Source organism: Camelus bactrianus, chromosome 7, assembly GCF_048773025.1.
Source record: "Camelus bactrianus isolate YW-2024 breed Bactrian camel chromosome 7, ASM4877302v1, whole genome shotgun sequence".
NCBI lineage: Eukaryota > Metazoa > Chordata > Mammalia > Artiodactyla > Camelidae > Camelus > Camelus bactrianus.
In genome coordinates this window covers 6700473-6728019 of record NC_133545.1, presented here as the reverse complement: position 1 = coordinate 6728019, position 27547 = coordinate 6700473, and the positions used below count along the sequence as shown (strand labels likewise).

The 27547-nt window shown below is 44.2% G+C and overlaps 1 protein-coding gene across 1 annotated transcript in view; it reads left to right on the top strand.

Moving 5' to 3' along the window:
• Positions 1-27547, top strand: part of CNTNAP2 (contactin associated protein 2) — a 1833533-nt gene that overhangs the window by 1658759 nt on the left and 147227 nt on the right. The window contains exons 19-20 of the mRNA XM_074366860.1: positions 19106-19336; positions 24673-24806. Of these exons, the coding sequence (XP_074222961.1) occupies positions 19106-19336; positions 24673-24806 (365 nt within the window). The remainder of the gene's footprint in view (positions 1-19105; positions 19337-24672; positions 24807-27547) is intronic.

Below are 27547 nucleotides of genomic sequence, written 5' to 3'. Positions count from 1 at the left end.
AAAGTATTGCATCCATGAAAAAGGAAGGGAAGTATGCAATTCAGAGTACAGAAATTCACCATTCTGAAAATTAAAATCTGATAGCAGAAGTATAAAAATAAAAGATGTAGAAGGTAAAAAATCTACGACATCGTACAGGGAAAAATGGAGCAAAAAAAAAGAGAAACGAGAGAAAAGATAAGAATGATGACAAAACCAGTAAATTCAAATATACATAATAAAAGATCTAGAAAAATAGGAACATAGTAAAAAGGATAAATGATAAATACCACACTAAAATGATTGCTGAAAAATGAGAATTAAAAATAGTGGAATAAAGACATTTTCACTCCTCTCCCTCAAAGCCACTGATGTCAAAAAGACTGATATAAAAGACAAAAAAAATCTATCTTCAGTGAAATACAAACATAGCCATTACCACAAACCACAAATTAGAAAGCATGAACTCCAAATACTTTGAAATTTGGATCAGAACTAGAGGAGGCAGTGAACTCACATTTTCTTAACTTTATTTTACTCAGAGTTGAGCAATTCCTTTAGTTACATTTCAGTCTCTGTTCCCTGTTAGTTTTTAGTGGAATATGAGTTTATTTTTTTCCTGTAAAAGCAGCATAGGAGAGTGTAAGCTATTTGTATCTTTTGATGCTGAGTTTTTTATAATGAGCACATATTTCTTTTTGAAAAACGATCTAATTGTTCTTTTTTTAAAATGATTTTTTTTCTTTTAATGAAAACACGTTTTGGATAACAGGATTTTCACCTATAATTTAAAATTACCCCTCATAAAATTAATTCATTATCTTTCCTTTTCCTGCAAATAATTTACCCATATGATTGTTTTCAGATCAGATATTAAGCTTTGAAAATACCATCCTGACCATACTGTACAGATGGGGAGGTTGGCACCCATTACTGACTTTCTGAGGAAGGTGAAGATGTTTGACTCCTGCCCTCTTCCATCCCGTATGGTACAGGCAAGGACGGGGCCAACTTGGTCATTAGCTCAGGTGGGCACAGTGCCCACAATGCTGTTAGAGTCCCACAAAAATATCTTCATTTCTTTAAGAATCATAAGAAAATGACTTTTTAGGTCAAAGAAACTATTTTAAGACATAGTATTAATGTGTTCATCCTTGTATCAGCACAGTTGTAAGACAGGACCTTTCATGATTTTTTAGGGAGGAAAAGACCCACAAAGATAAGAGCACCAGGGCCCCCAGAAGTCATAATGGGGCCCTGATGGGGATTCTGAGGCCTGTAACGATTCCTGCAGTTGGAGGTGGCAGAGCCTAGACCACCCTCGGGTCTTCCAACCCCTATCTGAGCTGGGGCTCCTCCCAGGCCCCCTCGGGCGTGGCTCTTAGTGCTGTCCATCTTCACGCATCTCCCTGACCTCCTCTCCCGCTCTTAGCCAAGATGGACCTTCCACTGCAATTGGGTTGGCCCGACTTTATTTTTCAATATTCATCACACACATGCTCCATCCTGGCTCAGTCCACCCTCTCACGGTTCCAAGGCCACCCCAGCCAATTCCCAGCTCTGGTTCTCATTCCTGCCCACCCCACGTGGAGTAGCCTCTCTGTGTCCCTCTGCCTGCTTGAGTGACCCTCTCTCTAGAGGCTTTGTTCTACTGCAGCCTCCTTGAGAATGCCTTTTCAGATGATGCCAGCCTTGAGCAGTCTGTGCCACTTATGAAAGATCTTAATGTTTAATAAGTCTTATAAGATCCTGTCTCCCGTATTAGTCTTACCTCCCCGGTTATCTGAGGGTGCTGGACAGCAGCGGCTCCATGTCACAGACTCACTGAGCACATGACCAGCATCCAGCTGATTGGCTGGAGCCCCTGACAACTCCTCCTCAAGCACTTCCTCTTCTGGGCCCCTGAAATAGTCATGGCACCCCATGGGACAACCATCACCCTATCTGACTATAAAATCCTCAAAGACGGGCTGGCATCTTTTCATCCCTGTATCCCCAACCCCCAGCACACTGCCTGGCTCAAAGTAGGTATTTTGTAAATATGTAATAAAGGAGTATTTTCTAGAACCAGTGTTTTTATTGAATTTCCTAGTTTGGGAAATGTTTATTTTGTTTTTGTTTTTCTTTTAATGAAGTCTAGCTTATCAATTCTTTTTTTAATTGAAGTATAGTCAGTTACAGTGTGTCAATTTCTAGTGTACAGCAATAATGTCCCAATGTATACACATATATTCGAGATCTGCAAATATTAACTACTATATATAAAAGCAGATAAAAAACAAATTTCTTCTGTAAAGCATGGGGAACTATATTCAATATCTTGTAATAATGTTTAATGAAAAAGAATATGGCAATGTTTACTTTTAACGTGAGCTCCTCACCCCTAGAAAGACATAAGGAAAAAAAAAAACAAGAAACCAACTTAAGAATAAAATGAAAATGGTGGAAGTTATTGCCACAGAAGTTGTAGTTGACCTTTCAGAGTTTCCTTCCCCACAGCGTTAAACTCACAACCTAAACTGTAACTAGCTTTCCAAACCACACGGGCATCCCACTTAAATCCATTTGGTCTTGTTTCAGTTTGTGTAATGAATTACCACAATGAAAGATCTCAAAGACTTCTTCTGCCTGTTTGATGCTATTTTTTAAAATCTAGAGTACACAGTGATGGCACATCTCCAAAGCTGTGATGTTCATCAAATCATCCAGGTCAGAATCGAATATATCCTGTAATTTGAGACTCATAACATTGTTTCAGGCATCTGAAGACCACTTGCATTTCCCCATTGTCTTGGCGAAACTCCTTTCTGAGAAATCACTAATATTTCCCGAGTAGTCGAATCACAACAAAGACCATGGGGAGAAAAGGGGGGCTGCTCAGGCATTCAGAGCACATGATCTTACAAATGAGTCCTACTGAGCTGCCCGAGGCAGCGGGAGTTTAGAAATGCCTGCCAAAAAGCACCCACATCAACGTCTGACCTGTCAAATCCAGTCAGTTTTGTCTTGATCATTGCATCAGCTTTGCAAGCACTAATTAAAAGCAAAAGCAGACATAGAACTTTTAAAGAGCTTCTAGGAGGGCCTCGCGTTTACACACACATATAAGATTAATTTTCCCGAGAGCTGACCAATTTCAGGATCAATGGACTACTAATCCCAAGGGGCAATCATAAGTGAAATTCCCTAGAATTATTTTTGAATGTCAAGACCCAGCTAGAGAAACTGTATTTTAAAAGTACAGTTTAGATAGCTCATGTCAGTCCCAAGTGAAATAAATCAACCATTAATTAGACTTTTTTCCAATTCCTGGTGTGGCCAGGAATGCAGGAGTTCACAGCAGCAGGATTGGGGTGAACTGGGGGCGGGCAGGTGGAGGGAGGTGGGTCTGGGTCTGGAAACTCACACCCCACACTGGCATGGGGCAGGGAGTGGGGTGGAATTTATAGCAATGCAGCCGCAGGCAGTAGAGGGAGCAGCTGAGGAACAGCCCAGTGACTGGCTCCTTGCAGGTGGGATCAGGCAAGTCTGGCAGTTACGACTGCTGGGCACTTTCCTGAGCATTTTCTGTGTATTACTTAGCTCAGTTGCACGAGAATCCAATGAGGGAGGTCGTTTTACTAGACCCATTTTAGGAGCATGAAAAACTGATGCATGGAGGAATTCAGTAGCTTGCCTGAAGGTACCTATCTAAGCGGCAGAGCAAGGATTTGGACGTAAACAACCCAGCTCTGACTCCTGTCCCCTTAACCACTGAGCTTTGATTCACCCCAGGAAGTAAAGAGCTTCTCTTTCAGGCAGAGGGCAGAGCAGTGGAGCTGGGAGAGCAGGCAATACGCAGAGGGACGCACTGAGGTCTTTCCAGGAAAGTCTCCCGGCTTGCGGCAGGGATGCAGGGAACAGCCCTGCTACCTCTGGGACTCTCTTTTCTAGACAGTGTGCCCTAATTCCTTGACTGCACGGTCCTAAGAAAAAAAAAAGTTAAGCTGAGTCCCGACTTGTATATCTTCACTTATACATTCATTTATCAATTTTGTACGTCTGCTGCTGACTTAATGCACATCATCAAATATGATTTTACTCATAAGGAAAATTATTCTTTTACGCTGAAAACTGACCATGAATTCACTTCAAATTCACTTCACTGCACTAGTACTGGACATGTGTGTCCCTGACCAAAAATATTTTATTTTTCATAACTTAGGTTTAGTTTTTATTTTGACATCAGAATTTCTTGATCTAGAACCCAGTTTTCCCAGCATTATTCTCTAATTGCTTAAGATTATCCACATGTGGCTGAGTACTTGAAAAAATGCAGTGCAGGACCTTGATGTATTGCACAGTCCTGAAACTTATTAAAATGAAAACAAAAAAAGAGCCTTTAAAAAGCCTCCAGCGATGCCAAGAAAAAAAAAGGTTGCCCAACAAGAAAAATTCTAATAAATTCTTTTAAAATCCCAGAAACAAAGCCAAAATGTCAATCCATTCTTTTTAACATTTTTCATAACAGAGCAACAGCCAGCGTACAAAGAAACGCTTTGCAGTTCAAACCGTCTGAGCTACTGTCAGTAACAGAACATGTCTCATTTGGGGCAAAGATTTATTTTTCTGATCATAGCGGTAACACACACATTCAAAAAGAAAAATTAAATTAAAAGAAGGTGTTTCGGCCGTCCTGGCAGACTTGAGCCCTCTGACAGTACTTGGTGTCCCATCGGCTGCTTATGGTTAAAGCACGCGGCTTCCTGAAACCAAATCTGATGGGAAGAAGCAGAGCTTAGCAACACCGCTTAAACATCCCACCTGAAACGCTCACTTGAAACTAGGATCCCCACCAGTCACGTCCCAGAGGTGCCCCTCCATCCTGCACAGCAGAGATTATTCCTTCACGTTCCATTTGTGTGGCAATCACTGGAGTTTTCCCTGAAGCTCTACAAAAGCTAAATGCTTCTTTCCAGCTGGAGCCTGACCCCTGTATCCTTCTGCACAAATCCTGACCTGACAGAAGCCATAAAATGAGACTCCCGGTCCCATATGAAGGCAGCAACATCCAGTTGGCCGCTAAGACTGATGATGGTTGGTTGGGTGGGAAAGGGCTTGACCCAAGCCTGTGGTAAGCAAGCCTGTTGTCTGCTACTCAAAGCCACCACCCCTGGGGTGGCAGATGACTGCCTCTGTTCTGCGTCTTTCGAAGCCTCGGGTCAGGGATGGGCAGCTCACTGCAATTTGCCTTTGAGGTGATAGGTTTGGCAATGGGAAATTATCCAAGAAGTAAAACATCTATGAAAGTCTTAGAAAGGTTTTAAGTCGTGCAGATTTGGAATCCCCCTTGTATGCTGCAAAGTGACTCCTCCAGGGCTTCACTGAGATTCTTCTCATGGTTCAGACCATGTCTGCTGCAGCTGTTTTAAAACCTCCCCAGCTACAATACTGTATCCGTGCTCTGTCGCTGTGAGGACTGTGACCAGAAGTGTTCTCCCCAAACAGCAGCAGATTGTGATCATTTTTCAAGGACGTTCAGTTCTCACTTCTGGATCCTCCCTGGACCCACATCTAGATTAACATGCCGGTGGTCATCTTTTCAGATGTGTCCCTTTTAGGAGCCTGAACTCTCGTGAGAACATTCCAGCCCTATCCTTGTCTTTGCAGTTGATTAAAGCTCCAGAGAGTACTTGCCTTCCGGGTGCTGATTAGAAAGCATGGCTTGAATTCACTGCTCCTTGGAGCTTAGCAGAGGCTCAACTAAGAGAAAGCGTGTCTTAGGAGGACAGCCTGACAGCCAGGGAAGCCACACGCTGCCCTGGAGGAGTCTGTCTCCCCGAGGCAGGCATAACTTCTTGATGATACTAATGCCGGGGCCACATCTTTTGGTCTGATGTGGGTGCTTAGAGCACATGGGGGGCTGCTGAGGATGGAGCAGAACGAGCAGCAGTGGGAAGAACAGAAGGAAATGAGGCGGGGAATCTAATGGGGCTGGAGATAAGAGGAGAGGCCCGGGTTTTGCAGACTGTAAGGGCATGGCTTCCCCTCAGAAGGAGATGGAAATCCCTCCCCGGGTTTAGAGCAGAGGACTGACGTGATACGACGTCCATTACGAAGTGGTCACTCTGGCTAAATCAGCTGTTCTTCCCACTGCATCACTTCAGCTCAGAAAAACTCGAAAGAAACCGTTTTCCAAGCAACTACTCAAATATCTAAAGGAAAGAAATGGCTAAGATCCCAAATACCAGAATCTGCCATGGAGCAGCTCCCCAGGTTCCTGAGAGAAATAACGTAGAGGGCATATTTCCAGCCAGTTCGTGTCCCTTTTTACTCTAAGAGGATTGAGCTGGAACTGTGAATTTTCAAGGTCCTCTTTGCTCAGGCGTGTCCAAAGATCATTCCTAGAAATTTTAATTTAATAGTTTGAGATAGAATATAGACATCTGTGTGGTTAAAATGCTTCCAGAATGTTTCGAATGCATATGCAGAAGCCACTTCTCCGGAGGCTGGAGGAAGCAGCTGACACTGGCGAATGCTTTGATTTTTCCCTCAGGTCCTTGGTAGCTGTTCCGTCCAGTATGGTAGCCACTGGCTACAGGTGTCTGTTGAGCATTTTAAATGCAGGTAGTTGAAACTGAGACATACTATAAGCAGAAAATACTTGGTAGATTTTGTAGACTTAGGATGAAGGAATATATGTAAAATGGCCTCATTAATTATCTCTCTGTGGGTTACATTTTGAAACAATAATATTTTGGATATACTAAATTAAATACAATATGTTATTAACATTAACTCACTATTTTTTTAACAAGGCTACAAGAGGATTTCAAACTCCAAGCGTGCTCAGCACTGTATTTCTACTGCTCAGACTCCTCTTGCGTAGAAGCTTCTGGCTTCCTTTCTCTTGCTGTCCTAACCAAGATCCACACTCTTTTCTTTTTTAGTGATGATAGTTAGAGAAGGCACATTACCACAGTTCAGATCATCAAGAACGCTCTTTCCAAAAGACATTTTGCTTTTTAGCTGTTTTATACTTGTATTTCCATACAGACTTGACACACTGAGGGTTTATTTCCAATCAAATGACAGAAGTATAACATATAAGAAAACTCAGGAGTGATTAGGGAGATGATGAATTTCTGCACCTCTGTGGATGCTGGGAATTGGGGTACCACTGCGGACACCAGATCACATCACCTAAATCCAAGGCCCTCGGTCTGCCAAACTTTCACAACACACCTTTCATGCTACCACACTCCAGAGTAATTTTTTTTTTTTAAGAAAAATGCTAAATTGCTTTTTCAGATCATTTTCCAGGTGAAGAATGAGTAGGAAGGACTGAAAGACAACACAGCATAATAGTTAATAGCAAGAACTTGCTAGATGTGTAACCATACGCAAGTTATTCACCTTCTCTGAGGTCCATCCTCTTATCTGTTCAATCTGAATAATAACCTGTGTCTCAAGGTATGGTAAAGCTAAACAGCATCGTTCCTAACTCCCCACAAACAATAGACAAATGTAATTGGCTCTGAGCTTTAGAGAAAGTATGGAGGCACCTTGGATTCAGGTGGTGTAATTTGGTGTCAGCAGTGGTACCCCAGTTCCCAGCATCCACAGACGTGCAGAAATTCATCATCCCTCTAACTACTCCTGAGTTTTCTTTACATCATACTTCTGTCATCTGTTTGGAAATAAATTCTCAGAATGTCAAGCTTAAATGCAAATACAAACATAAAATAATTAAAAAGCAGAATGTCTTTTAGAAAGAGTTTTCTTGATGATCTGAATTGTGGTTGCCCCGTGCCTTCACTAACTATCATCACTACAAAAGAAAGGCGTCTGGATCTTGGCTAAGACGGTTAGAAAAAGGAGATGAACTGGAAGTCTTAAAACACTGGATCGACAAACTTTCTATGAGTTCCTTCTTTCACTAGATTCTGTGGCTACAACAGCGAATTAAAAACAGTGCTTGTCTTCAAGGACTGTTACGGTCAAGAATTCTGTTTCGCTCTTCAGATCAGCTGAGCAAGCAAGAAAATACAGGATGCTTAATGTTAAGTAGAGAGCAAAGAAGAAGCACCTTGCTAGTTATCAACAGAATACACAGAATCAAGAGAATGTTCCTCGTATCTGGAGCAGGCACAAATTAGATAATTAAATAAATTTACAAATAAACAAATAATATAATTCCTGAAAGCCAGAGCTTCATAGCAAACAGTGAAGTTAGCAGAGCAGAGGGAAAACGAGGCAGAGACATTTGATCGGGGGCAGCTTTACATGTCAAAGCAGTTTAGGCAGTTGAGCAATCTGTCAGAATACGTTCCAGTTTACTAAGCCGATAAAAGGGAGAAAAAGCGGTAGAAATTAAGATCATCTGTGAAGCTGTAAGTCATTTAATTCTTTTGGAGACATTATTCTAAATGCATCTTATAACACTTTCATTAATAAACTGTTGTTTTAATTTATGATTTAATCTATTATTATCTAAGTTAATGGAATAGCATTTCTCTCCAGAAGCCCACTTTACAAAGGGACTGAAATGGAAAAATGTCAGCCAAGGAAGGTCAGTGTGGACCAACCAGTTAAAGAATATACTGCGGCTATTAAAAAATTCAAATTCAGTTCAGTTCAATTCAAAAAATATGTATTGCATATCTGCTGGGGGCCAGGGGCTGGCTGAGGTTAACAAAGCAAAGTTCTTACCCTAAAAAGCTCACACTCTTGTGAGGATCAGATGCTTAGCTAAGGCATTCGGCTCCCACCTTCCTCGGGCCTCCCTGTGCCTGCCGTCCACTCCCCTTCCTTCCCGGGATGAAAGAGGTGAGATGGGCCCCCTGTGCTGCCTGCTTATTTGCAAAAATCTTTCTACATGGAAATATATACACCTGCCTACGTATGTACAAAGCCTCGAGATGGTTTTCCAAAAATTGTGTATATAAATATTTGGGTCTGCATGTACATTTTTCCAGAAATGGGACCATAATTGAACAATATTGTGTTAATGTTGGTTTCTTGACTTCAGCTTGCTCTCATATGTTTCAGGAATTTGTGTGTGTGTGTGTGTGTGTGTGTGTGTGTACAATTATGTGTATGTGTGTGTTCATCGCACAGAAAGGGGGTGAAATGTTACAGGTTAGCGAGTCTGGAACGTAGGCTATGGAAGTTCTTCGTACTCATCTTGCAGCTTGTCTGTAAATTCAAAATTAGTTCACAGTATATTGTGAAATTATAAAAACAAGTGATCCAAAGCCCTTCACAGGTCCCACCTGCCTCTTTCCTACCAGCACCCCCTGCCACCTGTCCCCACCCACGCTTAATATCAAACTCAATCCAACTGCCTAGAGCGGCAGGACTCTCGGGTGAGGGCTGGCTCAGTGGATTCCACTGAACTCATCCGGGGAGATGCTGCAGTATGCCCATAGCCAGGCCTTTCCTCAGACCAATTAAATCACCCCTTCTGAGAGTTTGCCTCAGACATATTTTTCTAAAGCACAGTGAGGCTGAGAAGTTCTGCCCTGCGTTCCTGAACCCCAGGCTGTTCTGTCCCCCGGGCTCTGCTCACGCTGTCCCCGCGCCGGGGGCACTCTTGCCGCCTTGTGCATCTCACATCCGTCTTCGTTTGTCGGTACCCACCTCAGTCACATTCCTGGTGAATAATCCAGACCTCCCCCCACCCCGCCGCAGAGAGCTCTCTTCCTGCTCACTGTTGGTCCAGATCGCACACTCTATCCCAGTATATGTGTTTACTCTGGCTCCCGACCAACTGTGAGTCCTTCGGGGAAAAGTTTGCTCTTGGCCTGGGCCCAAAATGGAGTATGATTCCAGGAAATGTTGACCAATTCAAGGCAAAGAAGGTGACACTCGTTGGGCTGAAGTTAGAACAAAGCCATGAGGGCTTTTCGAGGCGCGCTTTACTCTGCACGTGGCTCGTGGGGACGGGGCTGGCGCTTATGCTGCCTGAAACGCTGACCAAGGAATAGAATGGACGGGACGAGAAGGAAGTGCAGGTGCCACAAGCCAGTAACCCAGTCAGGTGAGACCACAAGCAGAGCCCTGGCAGGGAGACCCTGGCAGGAAGGAGCAGGTCCACATGGTGAGGGTCAGAAGGACCATTCTGGGGAGTCAGTCTAACACCGAGCATCTCAATGTGTCATTTTTTAGTGATTATTAGGTGAATTAATTTTTTATTATTTTTTCTTAAATTTGGGGGGTGGAGTCATGAAATTTGATTAAAACCATTAACCCTCTTCCCAGAAAAATGCCTACACACTTACTTACTTTTGCCTGAAATTTCAGAAGAGTCACAGATTCTCTGAAATGTATCTAGTGAACTCCCCCTCCAAATAATATCCCAAATTGTAAGAAAAGGAATGAAATTTAAGTTTAGAATGGCACCGTCTCCTCTCTCTCCAGACTTCTCAGCCAGAATGATCTTTTAAAACTGCAAATCAGATTATTTCACCTCTTCTTAAAACACTTCAGGGCTGCCCATTACTTTCTATGCAGAAATCCTCAACATGCCAGTCCCTTTCTCCCTAGCCTCTTCCTGCCAATCGTCCCTGAATTTTTGCTATCTTGGCTTTGTTTGCATTGGCTCTCAATAGTCACTCCTCCCTCAGGGCCTTTGCACATGCTCTTTTTTCTTCCTAGAATGCTCACCCTACCCCCCCCATCCCAATTAAATCTCATTCTCCGTCAGTGATCAACTTAAGTATCATTTACTCCTTGTTAAATCTCTAATAGCTTCATGGCTTCAAGAAGACACTTAATAAATATTTGAAAGATTTGAAAAAGACTGGGTATTAGCCAGAGGAAGATATAAGTTCAGTTTTTAAGATGGGAATGATTTAAAGTCCACAGCAATTAAATGACTTGCCTGACCAGGGTCAGACAGCTACTTCGTGGCAACACCAGGACTAAAACCCACACCTTTTGATACCTGCCTTCTGCTTGCACCATGTTAATCCCTTATATGTCGCAACTGAAGGTTGCTGCCGTGGCCTCCTCATCTCCGTTTCTCTCCCTAAAGCCTTCTGACCTGTTAACTGCTGTATTTGCCAGTAATGCTTATTAACACAGTGTCGGGAGCGTGACCCTGGAAATGCTGGATGCAGGCTATCTTCCTGTTTAAGACTTCAGTGAAGTTGTTCAGTGCTGTTGGCTCTTAAACTCCAAGTGAGAAAGCCCCCGGCTCCTACATGGTCAACTCACAGACCATATTGCTTATTGATGTGTTTACAGCAATAAACTACACCTGTGTCTCACGGGTAGCACATGCCATTCAGGCTAACTTTAAGAGATTTTCTCTTTTGTGTAGATTCAGACACTTGAACCTTATTATGTGGAAACTGACCTGAAACTGACCTGACCTCTAACAAGAATGCTGGGAAAGTGGTTATAATAGCTCCTTATTCACCTGGGAGACAGAATAAGTAGAAATGAACATTAACCCATCTGGGTCCAATGTCGTTAGTCCAAAATGATTATAGCAAATTGAAGAAAACATCAAATAAACAGAATAAAAATTCAGGAGGGAAATTCAGAGAGGTACACTTGGGGAGAAAAAGCAGATTTTGCCATTACAAAGCCAGGAGAGAAACTGGTTGTATTTCAGGATAGCAGGGCCTTGGGAGAAGAATGGGAAATAAGTTTAAACAGAGCTGAACCTTGTAGATTGCCCTGGAAGGAGCCAGACCGAATGCAGAATCGAGAGATGTGCAGAGGGGTCAAGTACAAGGCCTCCAGGAGCTGAGCTCCATGAAGTTCACTTAACTTTTTTACTAGATGATTAATTAAAAGCAGTTAATGAGAATGATCATTCTGAGCAGTGGAATTCAGCCATGAAAAAGGTTAATGACCCTGAGGCTGAGACTAAATTTCTTCTAAATTTTACAGAAGCTATATAGAGCTTTCAGGATCCAGGGTAGCTGGGACAAGGTAGAAGAGAGCTTTGGAAGGCAGGAAGGAGGAAGCAAATATTGAAGTGCGTGTTTACAGTAAAAGAAGGAAGCCTGCTGTTATGGCCTTAATGTTTGGTCCCCCGCCCAGCTTCACACGTTGAAGACCTGAGCCCAGGGGCCGTGGTTTTGGAGGTGGAGCCTTTGGGGGTGCAGTCAGCCCTCCACATCCACAGCTTCCACAGTAGTGGATTCAACCCAATGTGGATCAAAAATATTAGGGGAAAAAAGAACTCCAGAAAGTTCCAAAAATCAAAACTTGAATTTATCTCGCACCAGCAACTATTTACATAGCATTTATATTGTATTAGGTATTATAGGTAATCCAGAGATGATTTAAACTATTCAGGAATATGCGTGTAGGTTTTATGCAAATACAATGCCATTTTATATAGAGAACTTGAACATCCAAGGATTTTGGTATCTGAGGGGGAAGGGGGTCCTGGAACCAATCCCCCATGGATACCAAGGGATGACTATAATTAGGCTGAGATTAGGTTATGAGTGTGGGGCCCTTATAATGGGATTAGTGCCTTTATAAAAAGAGACCCAAGACACTAGCTCCCTCTCTCCACCATGTACACACACAGCAAGCAGACATGTGTCTGCACGCCAGGAAGAGAGCTCTCACCAGGAAGCAAATCAGCCAGCACCTTGACCCTGGGTGTACAGCCTCCAGCAGCATGAGGACAGCTTTCTGTTGTGGAAGACACAACACGGTCTTCCACACGGTTACGGTCATCTGTTATAGCAGCCTGAGCTGACTAAGACGCCTGCCGTGATGGGGGCCCAGTAAATGTGGTTTGCCTGAATGACTGGGTCAGTGACAGTGGAGGTCGGGGTGGAGAAAGACCACGTTCTGGAGGCAGTTCACACAGGCTGTGAACATCTCTTCTCAACTCCATCATTGGTGATGTCACATTGGCAGCTTGAAATTGGCCAGGGTGGGAGTGTTTGCACCATGGGAATAGTCAACACTGCACTTCAGGGCTTCCCCTCCCCAGGAGAGCCAGCTGTTTCACATTTGCCAGGACCACTGGATAAGTTAGGTTTCACCTTGTGGGAACACGGTTTCCTGGAGTTCTCACCTTCACAATACAACTTAACGTTTGTTGTGCTTTCTGTTTTAATTACTAATTCAGAGTGGCACTCTTCAATTATCATTTATTACCCATCCAGAGTGATTCACATTTGTCAACTCTCCTGGCAAACGAACCATCATTTAAAGCATTGTTTCTGTGGGGAAGTATTTCCAAGTTGCAAGTTACTGACTTTAAAATAAACTTTTGGAAAAGAGCCCATCTGTGAGTTGGGGATTTTCAATTCTGGGTCCTCATGGGGAAGTTAGGGAACAAAAAGAATCATGTCTATTTAAAACAAAATAGAAGTTGCAAAATGTATCTTAAGTGAAAAGGCAAAAGGAATAGAATTTGAATAGAACCGAACTTGGAGGAGAAGCAGACGAGGAGCAATTCAACAGCGGTGAGGGGGCAGCTGTTCATTTTTCCTCTGTGACCATCAGGGATTTGGTTAGACAGGGGGAAAAATAGCTTTATGGTATTTTTCTGGAATGCGTGGTTTGTGGATTTTATTTCAAACGTTTCCAAACTTGCTTTCCACAGTTAGAGGTAATTTACATATAATCTGTTTTGAGGACTGAGAAATGGTTAGGACAAGATTATTTGTCTACTTCAAGGTTCCTCTAACCTTTATGATCCAGTATAAAACCTTAAATCAAGCATCCACAATCAATACTTTGTGTTCCAAGTTTTAGTGGGAAGGCTTTCAACTTTTCACCGTTGAGTATTATGCTGGCTGTGGGTTTTTCATAAATAGCTTTTGTTATGTTGAGATATATTCCCTCTATACCCACTTTGGTGAGAGTTTTTATCATAAATGGGTGTTGAATTTTATCAAATGCTATTTCTGCATCTGTTGAGATGATCGTGTGATTTTCGTCCTTTCTCTTGTTGATGTTGGTGTATCACGTTGTTGATTTGTGTATTCTGAACCATCCTTGTGTCCCTGATGGCCCAACTGGATCAGGTTGTATAATCTTTTTTATGTGTTGTTGGGTTCTGTTTGCTAACATTTTGTTGAGGATTTTTTCATCTGTGTTCATCAACAATATTGGCCTGTAGTTTTCTTTTTTGGTAGTGTCTTTGTCTGGCTTTAGTACCATATGATTCAGCAATCCCACTCCTGGGCATATTCAGAAGGAACCTTAATTCAAAAAGATACATGCACCCCAGTGTTCATAGCAGCACTATTTACAATAGCCAAGACATAGAAACAATGTAAATGTCCATTAACAGATGACTGGATAAAGAAGTTGTGATATATTTATACAATGGAATACTACTTAGTCATAAAAAAGAATAAAACAATGCCATCTGCAGCAACATGGATGGACCTGAAGATCGTCATTCTAAGTGAAGTAAGCCAGAAAGAATGAAAAATACCATATGATATCACTTATATGTGGAATCTAAAAAAAAAAAAAAAAAAAAAAAAAGACAAGTGAACTCATTTACAAAACAGAAACGGACTCACAGACTCACAGCCATAGAAAACAAACTTATGGTTACCAGAGGGGAAGGGACTAGGATGGGATAAACGGGGAGTTTGAAATTTGCAGATACTAACAAGTATATATAAAATAGATAAACAACAAGTTCATACTGTATGGCACAGGGAACTATATTCAGTATCTTATAGTAACTTGTGAAAAAGAATATGAAAACAAATAAATGTATGTTCATGTATGACTGAAGCATTATGCTGTACACCATAAATTGATACAATATTGTAAACTGACTATACTTCAATAAAAATATATATTAAAAATTTTTAAATCAATAATTTTTTATCATTTCATGAGGGAAAAGATGTTATTTGGAGCTTGTTAAGTGAGTATTATTTTAGTTGTTCAGAAATGATGGGAGTACTTTCTTAAAGGAAGTCACAGTGCCCTGATTTGGCATTTCCTTAAAATGATTTGAAACAATTAAATGACAGCTGTAAATCTGCCACTTGGAACCTTAGATGGGTCACAGCACTCCCAGGCCCTGCTTTGTCAGCTGGGTTATGATGTGGTTTCAGAACAAACATTTAAGCATGGTACATCCCTTCCTCCAAAACTGACATAAACCCAGAAAGCTTCTTAACGATGACTCTAAAATACACCAAAAGTATATACTCTGAGGAATATTTTTCTTTTATTGAAGTACAGTCAGTTACAATGTGCCAATTTCTGGTGTACAGCATAATGTTCCAGCCAATGCATATATACATTTTTTTAATATTCTTTTTCATTAAAGGTAATTATAAGATAATGAATATAGTTTCCTGTGCTATACAGAAAAAATTTGGGTTTTATCTGTTTTTATATATAGTAGTTAACCTATGCAAATCTCAAATTCCCAAATTTATCCCTTCCCACCCCCTTTCCTCCCATAACCGTAAGATTGTTTACTAAGTCTGAGAGTCTGTTTCTGTTTCATAGATAAGTTCATTAGTGTCTTTTTCTCTTTTTAGATTCTACATATGAGTGATATCATACGGCATTTTTCTTTCTCTTTCTGGCTTCACTTAGAATGACATTCTCCAGGTCTATCCATGTTGCTGCAAATGGCATTATTTTATTCTTTTTTATGGCTGAGTAGTATTCCTTTGTATAAATATGCCACAGCTTTCTATCCAGTCATCTGTCAATGGACATTTTGGTTGTTTGCATGTCTGGCTATTGTAAATAGTGCTGCTGTGAACACTGGGGTGCATGTATTTTTTTCTAATTAGAGTTCCCTCCTGATACATGTCTGTGGTGTATTTTTGACTTGTTTATCTAAAATCCTTAGTTTTCCAAATTTCCCTTCATGATCCACTTTGGAATGATGGTCACCAGTCTAGCTGAGAAAAGCAAAATGTCTCACCTGGACAGGACCGCCCCGTGACTCCACCAGGTACAGGAGCCTGCCTCCGCTTCGGCCCCCAGGATCTCAGACTCTTGTGTCCCTAAGCATCACTTCTTCTACCTGCTGGTTCTCAGGATGCTCTGAGCTAAGTTCTGGGGCTGGACCTGAGCATCAGCGTTTTAACAGGCTCCCAGACCTGTTGAGAAATGCTGTCAGAGACTCAGTTCTGCCCACTCTCTGGGAGCAGAATAACTGGGAAAGCCTGGTGCCGGGGAGCCTGAGTTCTCCCTGGCGATGCACTGCGTCTGTGACTCAAGCGCCTGAGGTCTCAGTGGCTTTACCTGCTTTCTCAGCCTCTACTCGTGGCCCAGGTGCTTTGCTCCTCAATCGTGAGTTTCAAGTGCCTGATACATTTATCTCTTCCTGTTCATCAACCCCGTCTGCCTGCCTCTGGCTTGTTGGAACCCTCTGCCCTTGAACTCTAGCCTCCCTCTATCCCTCTCTCCAGGCCCCAGGTCTGCCTCTTCCCTCCTGCATGGCCCAAACCTGTTCTCAGATGCTGACCCCTGTATCCCCTGCTGGATTCTCTGTGCTGGCAAAGTGAACCCCTTGGTGCGCTGGCTCCAGGCAGCCTGCCTGCCTGCTCTCCCCAGATACTCTGCACCCCACCATCTGCTAGACGCTGTCCCCTCAGCCCGTTCAGAAAATGTCCATCTGCCCCACTGGGCTCTGAACTACTGAGAGTAGGGCTCATCTCTGTCTCCTTCACCGCTTCCCCAACTCCCAGCCTGGAAGGTAGTGGGAGCCTAATGAGTCTCGTGTGAACATGGGTATTGTCACAAAGAGCGTGTGAATTTCACTTGGGTGCACGGTGCCCAGGTCGCAGACTCTCTGGCCTCAGGGGCTTTCTAGGCTGTGCCCTCAGCTGGAAAGCAGCCCTCCTTCCTGTCCAGCTTTACACAGCGACCGCCTCTGGCTCTTTGGAACCCGACTTCAATGTCATCTCACTCGGGAAGTCCTCCTGGGGCCTGGGAGACAGGGCTGTACCCCTGGTGTTCCACGTGCCCCCCGACCCCGTATAAACCTGACCCTGTGCATGGCATACTGCCTGTGACGACGTCTGCTAGTCTCAGTTCTCCCCGAGAGCAGAGCTCCGTGAGAATGAGGACTGCAAGCCCGCTGCGTAGTGCCTGGCGTGTGGCTGGGACTCAAGAGGCGTCTGCTGGAATTGTGGGAAAGCCAGGGTCCTCCAGGCAGCGAGCGGGGTTCTTCTCACATGGTCTGCCAGATAAGCCACCATAACACTCACCACGCTCTGTTCAAAGCATGGTGTCTCCTCCCACACCCGCCGCTGGACAGGAAGCTCTTCAGGGGCCTGATGCACCTGATGCGTCTTCACATTCCAGTGAGTCATGTGGTGACTGGTGTGGAGCAGGTGTTTAATCCTGCGTTTCCCAATGAAGACACTTGGCATTTTGAGCGAGATGATTCTTAATTGAATAAGACAGTCCTTCATGTCACAAGACTCTCAGTAGGCTTCACCCTGCCCACCAAATGCCAATAGTACCCTCTGTACACACACACGCGCGCACGCGTGCTTGCAAAAGCCCTCGAGTGACAGGTCCAGGAGGAAGACAGTCCTGCCCGCAGCTGCTTGTGTTTAACCGAGCTCTTCACCACAGCGCGGTGGGACGCCGCCGGGGCAGCAGTGCCGGGCGGCGCTCTGCCCGTGTGCGGTGGTGAGGGGGTCGGGGTGGCACCCGTGGCCCTCAGTGGAAAGTGGCAGCCTGTCTTTGTCATAAGTGTTTAACCTTTACTGGATGCCTATCCTGTCTTCCAGGCACGAGGCTAAGTGTCATCCGTGGATTAATTCTCCCAACAGGGGCCCCACTTTTCAGAGAAGGAAACTGAGGCTTGAGAGTTTCAAGCCACTGACCAAGTTTAACTGGGCTGGTTAGTGGCCAGGCTGAGAGTCACCCACAGGTTCCAACTCCAGACCCACGATCACCACGCTGGGCTGACACTCTTAGCGCTGAGTCTCCTTCACAAGAACAAACTTCAGAATTCCCAGAGAGAAGCCTTTTAAATTTGCTCCTCTCTATGAATTATCATGTAAAGCAGTGTTTCACAAAACACACTTTTTTTTTAACACCTGTAGTGTGGTATGACTCCTGTACAGTGAACTTCACATACTTCAGATGTACCATTTGATGAATTTTGATAGATGCAGACACCCATGAAACCAGCACCACAATCAAGACAGCTCACGTTTCCATCACAGAACACATTCTGCGTGGCGTTAGTTTAGTGGGACGTCAAGTCTTATGAGAATAATGGGTTCCACCAGCAAAGTTAAGTTTGAGAAGTGCTTTCCGAAGAGCACGTGCACAGGGCAATGAAACTACGAGGGCTGAGCAAATCCTGAGAGCCTGCCTCGGCCTTTCGCAGGGAGGCAGGAGGTGACTTTAGAACACTGGGGAGCAAACAATAAGGAAACCAACAGCAGGAGCTTGCCTGCCGGGAAATGATTAAAGACCCATTAGCGCTGATGAGGCCTCAGGGAAAACACTAAGGAAGAATGAGTGACCTTTCTTCTAATTTCTTAATAATGATAATAATAGGTACTATGTATTATGTGCTAAGTACTCAAATTATCTTTTGTAATTGCATCACTGTTTCCCTTTCACATGCTAAATACTGAGGCCTGGAGAAGCGGTTGAGTGACTTCTCCTAACCCTTGGGCGCAGTGCCAGATCTGAGCCCAGTTCCCTCTGACTTCACGTCCTGTGGTTTTGAACGCTCTCCCCAGAGCTGCCCGGGATTTTGGCGCTCCTGTGTGAACCACCAGAGCGACTCCAGTCTCTAAGCAGAGGGGCCCGTGGGCTTCTTGGGCTAGTGGCTCTGGGATACCACTGCTCTGTGCTCAGCATCTCTCTTCAGCCTAAATTGGTTATTTGGTCTAAGTGCCAAACATGACATGTTTTTCTGGCGTGATATGCGTTTCTTAATTTTACTATTACATTTTACGTTTACAGATCGCTGTACTCTGTTTTGGGGTTTTGGTTGGTTGTTTGCGTGTTTGTGTTGATGGAGTAACATCCATCTGCGTAGAGAAGTGCACCCAGTCGGGTCCCCTTCCTGGGTCGGCCTGCCCTCCGTCAGCTGCCTGAGCAGCTACGGCAAAGCTCACGTCCCCCCAGGCTTCAGTCGTTGGCAGAATTAGCATCAGTCTTCTCATCTCTCCATTTTCTCTTTCATTTTCAACAGATGTGGGTGCATTTTTTGAAGAGGGGATGTGGCTCCGGTATAACTTCCAGGCGTCCGGGCTCGGTGCCAGGGAATCGGGTGGCAGGTCGGAGAGCTCACCGGACCCCGCGGCCCCGGACCTGGCCCGCGAGGAGATCCACCTCAGCTTCAGCACCACCAAGGCGCCCTGCATCCTCCTCTACGTCAGCTCCCTCACCCCTGACTTCCTGGCGGTGCTCGTCAAACCCACCGGTAAGGGCGAGGGTCCTGCTGCCGTTTAGTGTGGGAGGACGGGATATCCCAGTGGGTCTGGGCAGTCTGGGCTTGTCCTTTATTCCTGACAGGATGCTGAGCAAGTCATCTAACACGACCTGCCTGCTAGGGGCTTTGGCATCGTGTTAGAGCAGTTCCGTTGCTAAGGCTCGTCGAGCCCTTTACAAGAACCGTATTACGTGAATATGAGCTGGCTTCATGTGTATAATGAGGACATTTTTTTCCTTCCAAATAAATATATTCACTACTGTACACCTCCCGCAGGTCTGCCGAGGTCTGGGGGGAGCTGGGCTCCCAGCATCCAATGACCCCTTCCTGGGGTCACCATGCACCTCAGCTTGTCCACGAGGAAGCTGTGTCCCGCCCTGTGTCTCTGCTCCCTGTCGCCCGGCCCTAATCTTACCCACAGGCCAGAGGAGGTCTTCCTTCATACACTGTCTCTCTCATCACACCCTTAGCAGTGCCTCCTCCCCCAGGGACAGGGAAAGAGGTCCCAAATCCCACTACCTTCTGCTGGAGACCCACCAGCCTCGTGGAGAAGAGCTCAGAGTGTAGAACCAGAAGGTCTGGGTTTGTTTCAGCTTCTGCATTTGCGGATGCTGTGATCTTGGGCCATCACGAGCCATTCCGTGCCTCAGTTTCCTCATCTGTGACATGGTGTCTCTCTCATAGGAGTGCTGTGAAAATCAAGTGACTTAGTCAGTGTGAGGCACTACACACACACAGGATAATATGTGTGTGTGTTAGCAGTCAGTATCCAGAGTCCGCTGATACCGTCTGCATTTTGTCGCACATCAAGCCCACACGTCCCTACTCTTCCTTTTCTGGGAACTCATCACCCCCCAGACCCTCCAGGAACATTTGCCCTTGTGCCCACTCTGTCCCCTTATCCAGAAAAGCTCCGTTTTCCTCTGTAGCTTAATACTTGCCTTTCATTCTAGACCCAGATCAAGTCTCGCCTCCTTTCAATGACTTCTCTTTCCTTTAAAGTCCTATTACACTTATTTTCAATGTCATTTGTTGGGCTCTCCATGCACCGTATTGTTATCCGTCTTTGTTATAAATACATCCTGTCTTCCCAGCGAGATGAATGCCCCCCCCCCGCCGCACTCCATCTCCCGCCTCCAGTAGGCGCTCTGCAAGTGTTTGCTGATGGTAATGATGATGACCAGGAGAGAATGAATCTGTTAAGCACATTATTTGCTGCAGCCAGTAAAAAAGCAGTCCCTTATAACTGCTTTAATTCACTCGGGAGATGAACATGAGATGCAAGGAGTGAAGTATCTCTCCATCTCAATAATATTTTATGTTAATGAACAAATATTAATATTCTCCTTACCATTCTTTAGTGGCTCTCTTGTGCTATTATTTGAAAGGCATAAATATATCATTTAAATTTTATTATTCAAGAATATTGCTATTACTGTTTATAGATGTTCACTATATATAAATTTTAAGTTCCCACTCATCTTTTTCCTCAAAGCAAATCATTTCTGTTGCCATTAAGTGCAGCAGTTACAGAAATTTTAAATCATATTTACAAAGTCCAAGGAAGCCAGAAAAGAGAGAAAGTAATGAGGACAACTTAATACTGATTTTAATGAGCTGGAAGATATAAAGGGACCGATGACAAAGAGACAGGAGGGAGGGAAATGTCCAGGGTTTTTGCATAATTACCAGTTCCTCTGACTTCTAGCCCTCAAAGGCAGAACCCTCTCTAACTTCTCTGTATCCCCAGATCCAGACACAGCCTGGCTTGTACCAGGGGTCTGGGGATGGATGTCTGTATTAAAAGTGGGCTCTGCACTTAGAGCCAGCCAGCCAGTCCACTTCTAGGACTTGAAAAAATGGCTTCAACACTGCTTTGCATGAGCACTAAATAAATATGTTCTAAAGAAATGAATTTTAAAATAATGAGTGACTACAGCTGTATATTTAAGAAAACTGGCTGTGATAGTACAAGGTCAGAGCTCCAGAAGCAAAGTGGAGAATAAAAACTCAAGACAATCAACTTGTTTTTTTTCTGCCTGTAGCCAAACAGCTGCCCAGTCATCTCCTTCACTCCCAAACAGTAGATTATTGTTAATACTATTAGGGTAGGGAAAAACATAGGATAAAACACTGAGGGGTGAAGAGAGAAGCAGCTCAGGAAATGGGAACAGCATATTCAAAGGTCCTGAGGCAGGAAGAATTTTCCAGGGAATAAGAGAAGTCCAGGGTAGCTGGAATGTAAAAAGTGAGGGGGTAAACGGCTTAAAAATAAAGTAACAGGCAAATTGGATTTATGACAGGGCATTATAAGCTATTTTAAGAATGTATGTCTCTATCCTGTAAGCAGCTGGAAAGTTTGGAGAGTTTTAAGTGAAACCAGTGGATTCGTTAATTATGTATTTTGAAAAGATTTCTCTGCAGAGAAAACATGGGAAGGAAGAAAGCTCAGAAGCAGGGAGACCATCATTCATTCATTCAACAAGTATTTATTCAGCACCCACTAGGTATCAGGTATTACCCTAGACATTGGGAATTAAGTCACAAAGAATATAAACAAAAATTCTTACTCCCGTGAAGCTTACATTTGAGCAAAAGAAAAAAGACCATAAACAAGTTAAGTACAGTATGTGGTATGTTGTGTAGCAAGAAGTATGATGGGGAAAACATAAGACAGAAAAGGGAGGGCCTGGCCAAGAGAAAGAAGTGGGTAAATTCTGCTTTTAATAAGGAAGTTACAAAGATAATTACTAAGAAGACAATACTGGAACAAGACCTAAGGGAGTGAGGTGTCAGCCATGCAGATAGCTGGGGAATGAGCATGCTAGAGAGAAGCAGCAGCAAGTGCAAAGGCCCTGAGGCAGGAACATGCTGGCATCTGGGGAAACAGCAAGGAGGCCAGCCAGTGTGGTCAGGTGAGGCATGAGCGAGGAGGAGAACACTGAGAGGTTATCTCGGAGATGATGGGGAAGATAATTTGGGCCTGGTGAACCATTATGGAGATGTTGATTTTTTACTCTGAGTGAGATAGGAAGCCACCGGAGGGATTGCCATGGCGAGGGGAGACTGGGCATGTTGGGGGCAGAGGCAGGTTGGGCTGGGGGAATGTAGGGGAGAGACAGTGGTTAGTTTGGAAGTCAGTACGATAATCCAGGCAAAAGACGATGATGGCTTGGTCCAGGGGTAGAAGTGGAGGTGATGAAAGCAGTAAGGTTTAGAGCGTATTTTGAAGGTAGAGCCAAGAAGCTTTGCTGACAGATCATGTGTGTACTATTGGAGAAGGAGAATCTGTGATTTTGGCAGGAGTGACTGGAAGGATAAAGTGGCCGGTAACTGAAACGTGAAAGATGGTGATGGAATACTTTTTGGAGGGGAAGCTCAAGAGTTTGGTTTTGTGTATGTTGTGTTTGAGGTGCCCGTGGAGCGTCTCCTTTGATGGAATTAATTGTAAGAGGGAGAAAGAGGGGACTTGCCTGAAGGTGAACTGGGGTCAAGAGTGGTCACTGAAAGGAGACTGATTAGGGTCACATGGTCCAGGCAGCGGATGCCGTGGGTGCAGCTCTGGTGGTGGCCGTCAGGTCACTGATATGGAGTGACCAGCACAAAGGCCCCGAGACAGCGCAGGAGCTCTGCGTGGAGGGCGGGCTCCTGGGGAAACCGCACAAAGGCACCCTAGGTGCCGGTAGAGGCCCTGGGGCCACGGAAATGGGAAAGAGTGGGTGAACGTAGACACATTTAGGAGACGAAAGTCAGCAGTGCTTGGTTGAAATGCTACAAAGCAAAGAAATCTAGGGTCAAGTGCTCAAGCAAAATTCAGAAATAGTGATGGCTTGTCTCATTCATTCAGGAAGCAAAATAGGCAATGTAAGTACCTCTTGAAAATTCTAATGACTGTTTCTTTCAATTTCAAGAACATGGTTCAATATTTTAAATGGCAGGTGGAGTGCGAAATAAGGAAGGGCAATGTTCAGAAACTACTGCATTTGTTACTATATATATAAGGGCATGAGAATTCCCTGGAAGGAGATACTGTCATACATTTAGAGTAGTTATCTTTGGACAATGGGATTTCCAGTGACTGGCTCTTTTTTTTTTCCTGTTTACTTGTTAAGTTTTAATTCTCATGTTTTATTTCACAACTTAAAATCAGAATGTCAGTTTTGTTTGGAAGGAATATCAGAAAAGGAGGCAACAAAGAATCTATGAGGTGGGGGGAGGGTACAGCTCAAGTGGCAGAGCGCACGCTTAGCGTGCATGAGGTCCTGGGTTCAGTCCCCAGTACTTCCTCTAAAAATAAAGTAAATAAATAAAAACCTACCTACCTCTCCCCTCTGCAAAATAAATAAATAAATTTAAAACAAAACAAAACAAAAAGAATCTATGAGGTGATTGACAGTTGGTCAAACTCTTGCTAGCTTACTGGCTCCATTTTTTTCAGCTCTGATATGTCGAAAGCTACTAACACAAAGATTTCAATTTGAGTAAAAACTGAGGTTTAAAAATAGACATTTTTAAAAACCATAAATAAGAAATGAAAGCTATGTTTGCTGTGCAGATTAACTAAAAGCAGGATCTAGACTATTATATTAGTCTTTTTGAATATTATTTATCATTATGGGGAAGAAACAAGAAAGAAAAAAGAATAATTTGTTGAGGCAAAATGAACTCTGAGAGGCAGTGGGGTCTTGGGGACCTTAGAAGCCTGTCTTCTCCTTTGATTTGCATTGGAATTGATGAAGTCTAACCTAGAATAAAATCCGTTGCTTTGTTTTCTTGGTCTCAGTGAAGCCACCCCAAATCTCATGTATTTATCTTTTATAAATGATGTTTATTTTGAATACTATATGCTCATGATTCTTTTATATGCCGAATGTCACACTTTGCTGATGACATGAGACCATCCCTGCATCCTCACGTCCCTGCTGATGACATGAGACAATAGCGTTTATTTTTTATTTCACATGGTGTTCGGCGGGGCCTGTAGGCGTTGCCACAGTCCTATATTGTATACGTCCCATTCTGCCTTCCCAGGCACAATCCCAGCTTGAATCATTTATAGCACTTGCTGCTTCAGCTTGACCGTCGGATGGTGGTCACTGATGGCTCATGGTTGTTAGCATGTAAGCACATGTGTGCCTGGTGCTGTTACCCTACGGGTGAGTGTGCCTCCAAGCCAGTGAGTCAGAATTCAGCATGGCGACGGTGTGGGCGGATGTTGAAAGAAGGAGCAGAGGTTAATGGAAACCTAAGCCTCAGGGGGTGGGGAAAGAGACTTTAAAATGAAACCTAGGGCAGAAAAGTGAGTTTCTTTCCTTTTCTCTATACAGGAAGCTTACAGGTTCGGTACAACCTGGGTGGCACCAGGGAGCCATATAATATCGACGTTGACCACAGGAACATGGCCAATGGACAACCTCACAGTGTTAACATCACCCGTCACGAGAAGACCGTCATTCTCAAGGTACGCAGACATCACATACCAGCTGTACGTGGTAGAGCACTGCAGCCCCTGTCCTGTGTCGTACTTGGCCATCGGTTTTGTTGGGGGTACTTGGGACGGGCAGAAGAGATTATTATTAGACTTTCTCCTAAAAACTTTAACGAGTGAAATGAAAGATACATATTTCCAACAGGAAAGACAGTGACGGAGCTGATGGAGAAGAGTTTTCTTGGGAGGAGGCAGAATAGATGTTTACTCCATCTGTTCTTTGTAGCCCTCCCACTGTTAGGTCGACACCACGTCTATCAGTCGACTGCTTTTACCTGTTGCACCATCTTTTTCCCCACTCTCTCAGACGCCTGAAGCTTATCATGTCTCACAGAAAAGGTTATTTTGGTTTATCTGACCTACTTCCTTCACTACTCCAGCACAGTGTGAATAACTTGTTTTTTTCCTTCCTCTGTGAACGCTTCACCTTAAAAATCCTCCGTATGCAAAGCTTCCCCAGAATCTCAGACTCTGGGTTGTAGACTTTCCACGCACAAAGGGATGGTTTTATTATGACACTCCAGTTTTATTTCCGGTTCACTGACTGTCCCTACCCCCTCACACACACCCCCACCAGTGTTTACAATGAAGAAACCAGCCTGGGAGACACCATGACTAAAACATGCCGCGAGGAGGTCTCCCTAGGAACTCAGCCGAAGATCAAGGCTGCAAAGTGTCGCTGCATGCTCCAGAAGGAGTTCCAAATAGATACCTGTCAGGAGGAAGAATGGCAGGGGGCCGCTGTTGTGTCAGTGGAGTGGAGTGTCGTTTGGCAGGGTTCAGCCGCCTCTCCGACCCCGTCGGGATTCGGCTGGTTGCTGGGGGACGTTCAGGTTGCAGAGGAGAGCCACGAGCCCCGTCTCTTTTCAAGCACTGGTGGATGTCAAATTCATAACTTGATGTGGCGTTTACGCTTGGCCTCTGGCAGTGAATGCCAGTGGGCATTTTCAGGAGAGGTCTTTCCTAGGAAACTGACAACATGACAGTTACAGCTTATTGGGCAATCGATCAAATGGGGCGTAAACAAGGTCCTCTCCTAGTGACAGACGTCGCTGAGTCTAGCTCAGTGCCTGGCACAGATTAGGTGCTGCAGATTATGTAGAGAGTAAACCATACCCGCCTTTAACTAGAACTCAGGTGCCACTCAGCAATCCCGCAAGTCCAAGATTAATATGGTTTATACTATAACAGGAGAAGGATGGTTTTATAGCATTTTATCAACGTTGTGTTTATTGGCTTTTAATTAGTGGCATGCTTTTGTTTTAAACTACGCCGTCTGTCACCTCACTTAAACAAAGTGATTATCTTGCCATTTCACTTTTGCAAAATAATAGTCAAAGTTAAAAAGAGCTCAACAATGAGTTTTTAAGGACAGTGTAATGGAAGAGACCTTTTTCAGCTGTGGAATTTTGCAGGGTTAATCCTCACGCTCTCCAAGAAAATACCTTGTTTGTCCGGACTGAGTCCCATGGGTTGAGGAAGCTGGTGCAGAGATGGGGGTGAGGTGAGTGGGAGAGGAGATTCCAGGTGATGGGCTAAATAATTCCATTTCTGGGTACCTTTCCCCAGATGAGTCTGGAGGACGAGTAGGTCAAGAAGGCTTCCCTCCTGACAAATTCCACCAACGGGAAATCTTTGGAATGTACCGGCACCTCTTTAAATATTAAATATCAGGTACCTGCCACAGTGAATTAGAGAGTGACCTCAAGAATGGGAGAGGGGTGGACAATGTTAAGGGCTTTTGAGGCACAGAAAGGCAGAGAAATCCAGATAACAGGAGCCAGAGGCCACAGAGAATCCAGGGGACTGAGAGGCGGCCGAGGGTTTGGGGTTGGGGGGATCTGCTTCTAATGCTCAGGGTTCTTCTGGTTACAAATGACAGAAAACCCATTCAGAATTCATTTGTAGGGATAATTCCTAGGGCAGGCTATAGATTTAAGAAAAGGAAAACCAAAATTTTGAAAGAGAATCCAGGGAACTTAGCAGATTCAAAGACTGGACCACCACTGAGTGCCCCCCGCCCTCTCTCTCCCTCCCCCTGCCTCCATCCCTTCCCCCCTCCATCAGCTATGCTGGGCCACCTCCCTCTGAGCACTGGATTACTGGATGAATACCTCTTGCTGCAGGCCACTTATTTCACATACCAAGATGTTGCCAGTGACTAGGTTCTTTTCCTGCCGCAGAAAGAACTCAGAGACCAGACACAGAGGTTAAGAAAGAAAGTGGGGATTTATTAAGGGATAGATGGTACACACTCAAGGGGAGAGCGGGCAGACTCAGGTGAGCAGCTGCCCTGAGTTTCTTCGGCAAGTTGACTACATAGGGTATAAAAATGAATGGGTGGAATAGTCATTGGGGAGGGAAGGGTTTGGGGTCATACTCTCTGATTTTCATCCCAGCTCCACTTTCCCAAAGGGAGGAGGGATTTTTGTCCTCATTTAGTCTGGATCAGAAGTCTCACAGTGTCAGTGCATGATGGGTACTGCTGACCTGCAAGGCTAATTTTATTGTAATGAGGGCGTAATGAACAAAAGGTTGCATTTGGACACTGGAGATTCCTGTTTTTTCCACCTTTCTTTGTTGGCCTCCAGAACACTTGTCACCCCTAAATGTGTGATGTGACCATTTATCAGCCCAGAGGTTCCTGCTTTTCTTTCTCTGCCCAGGGACCCCTGTTATTTGCACGATGTATGGTTTCCTTCATTTGGTCCCTG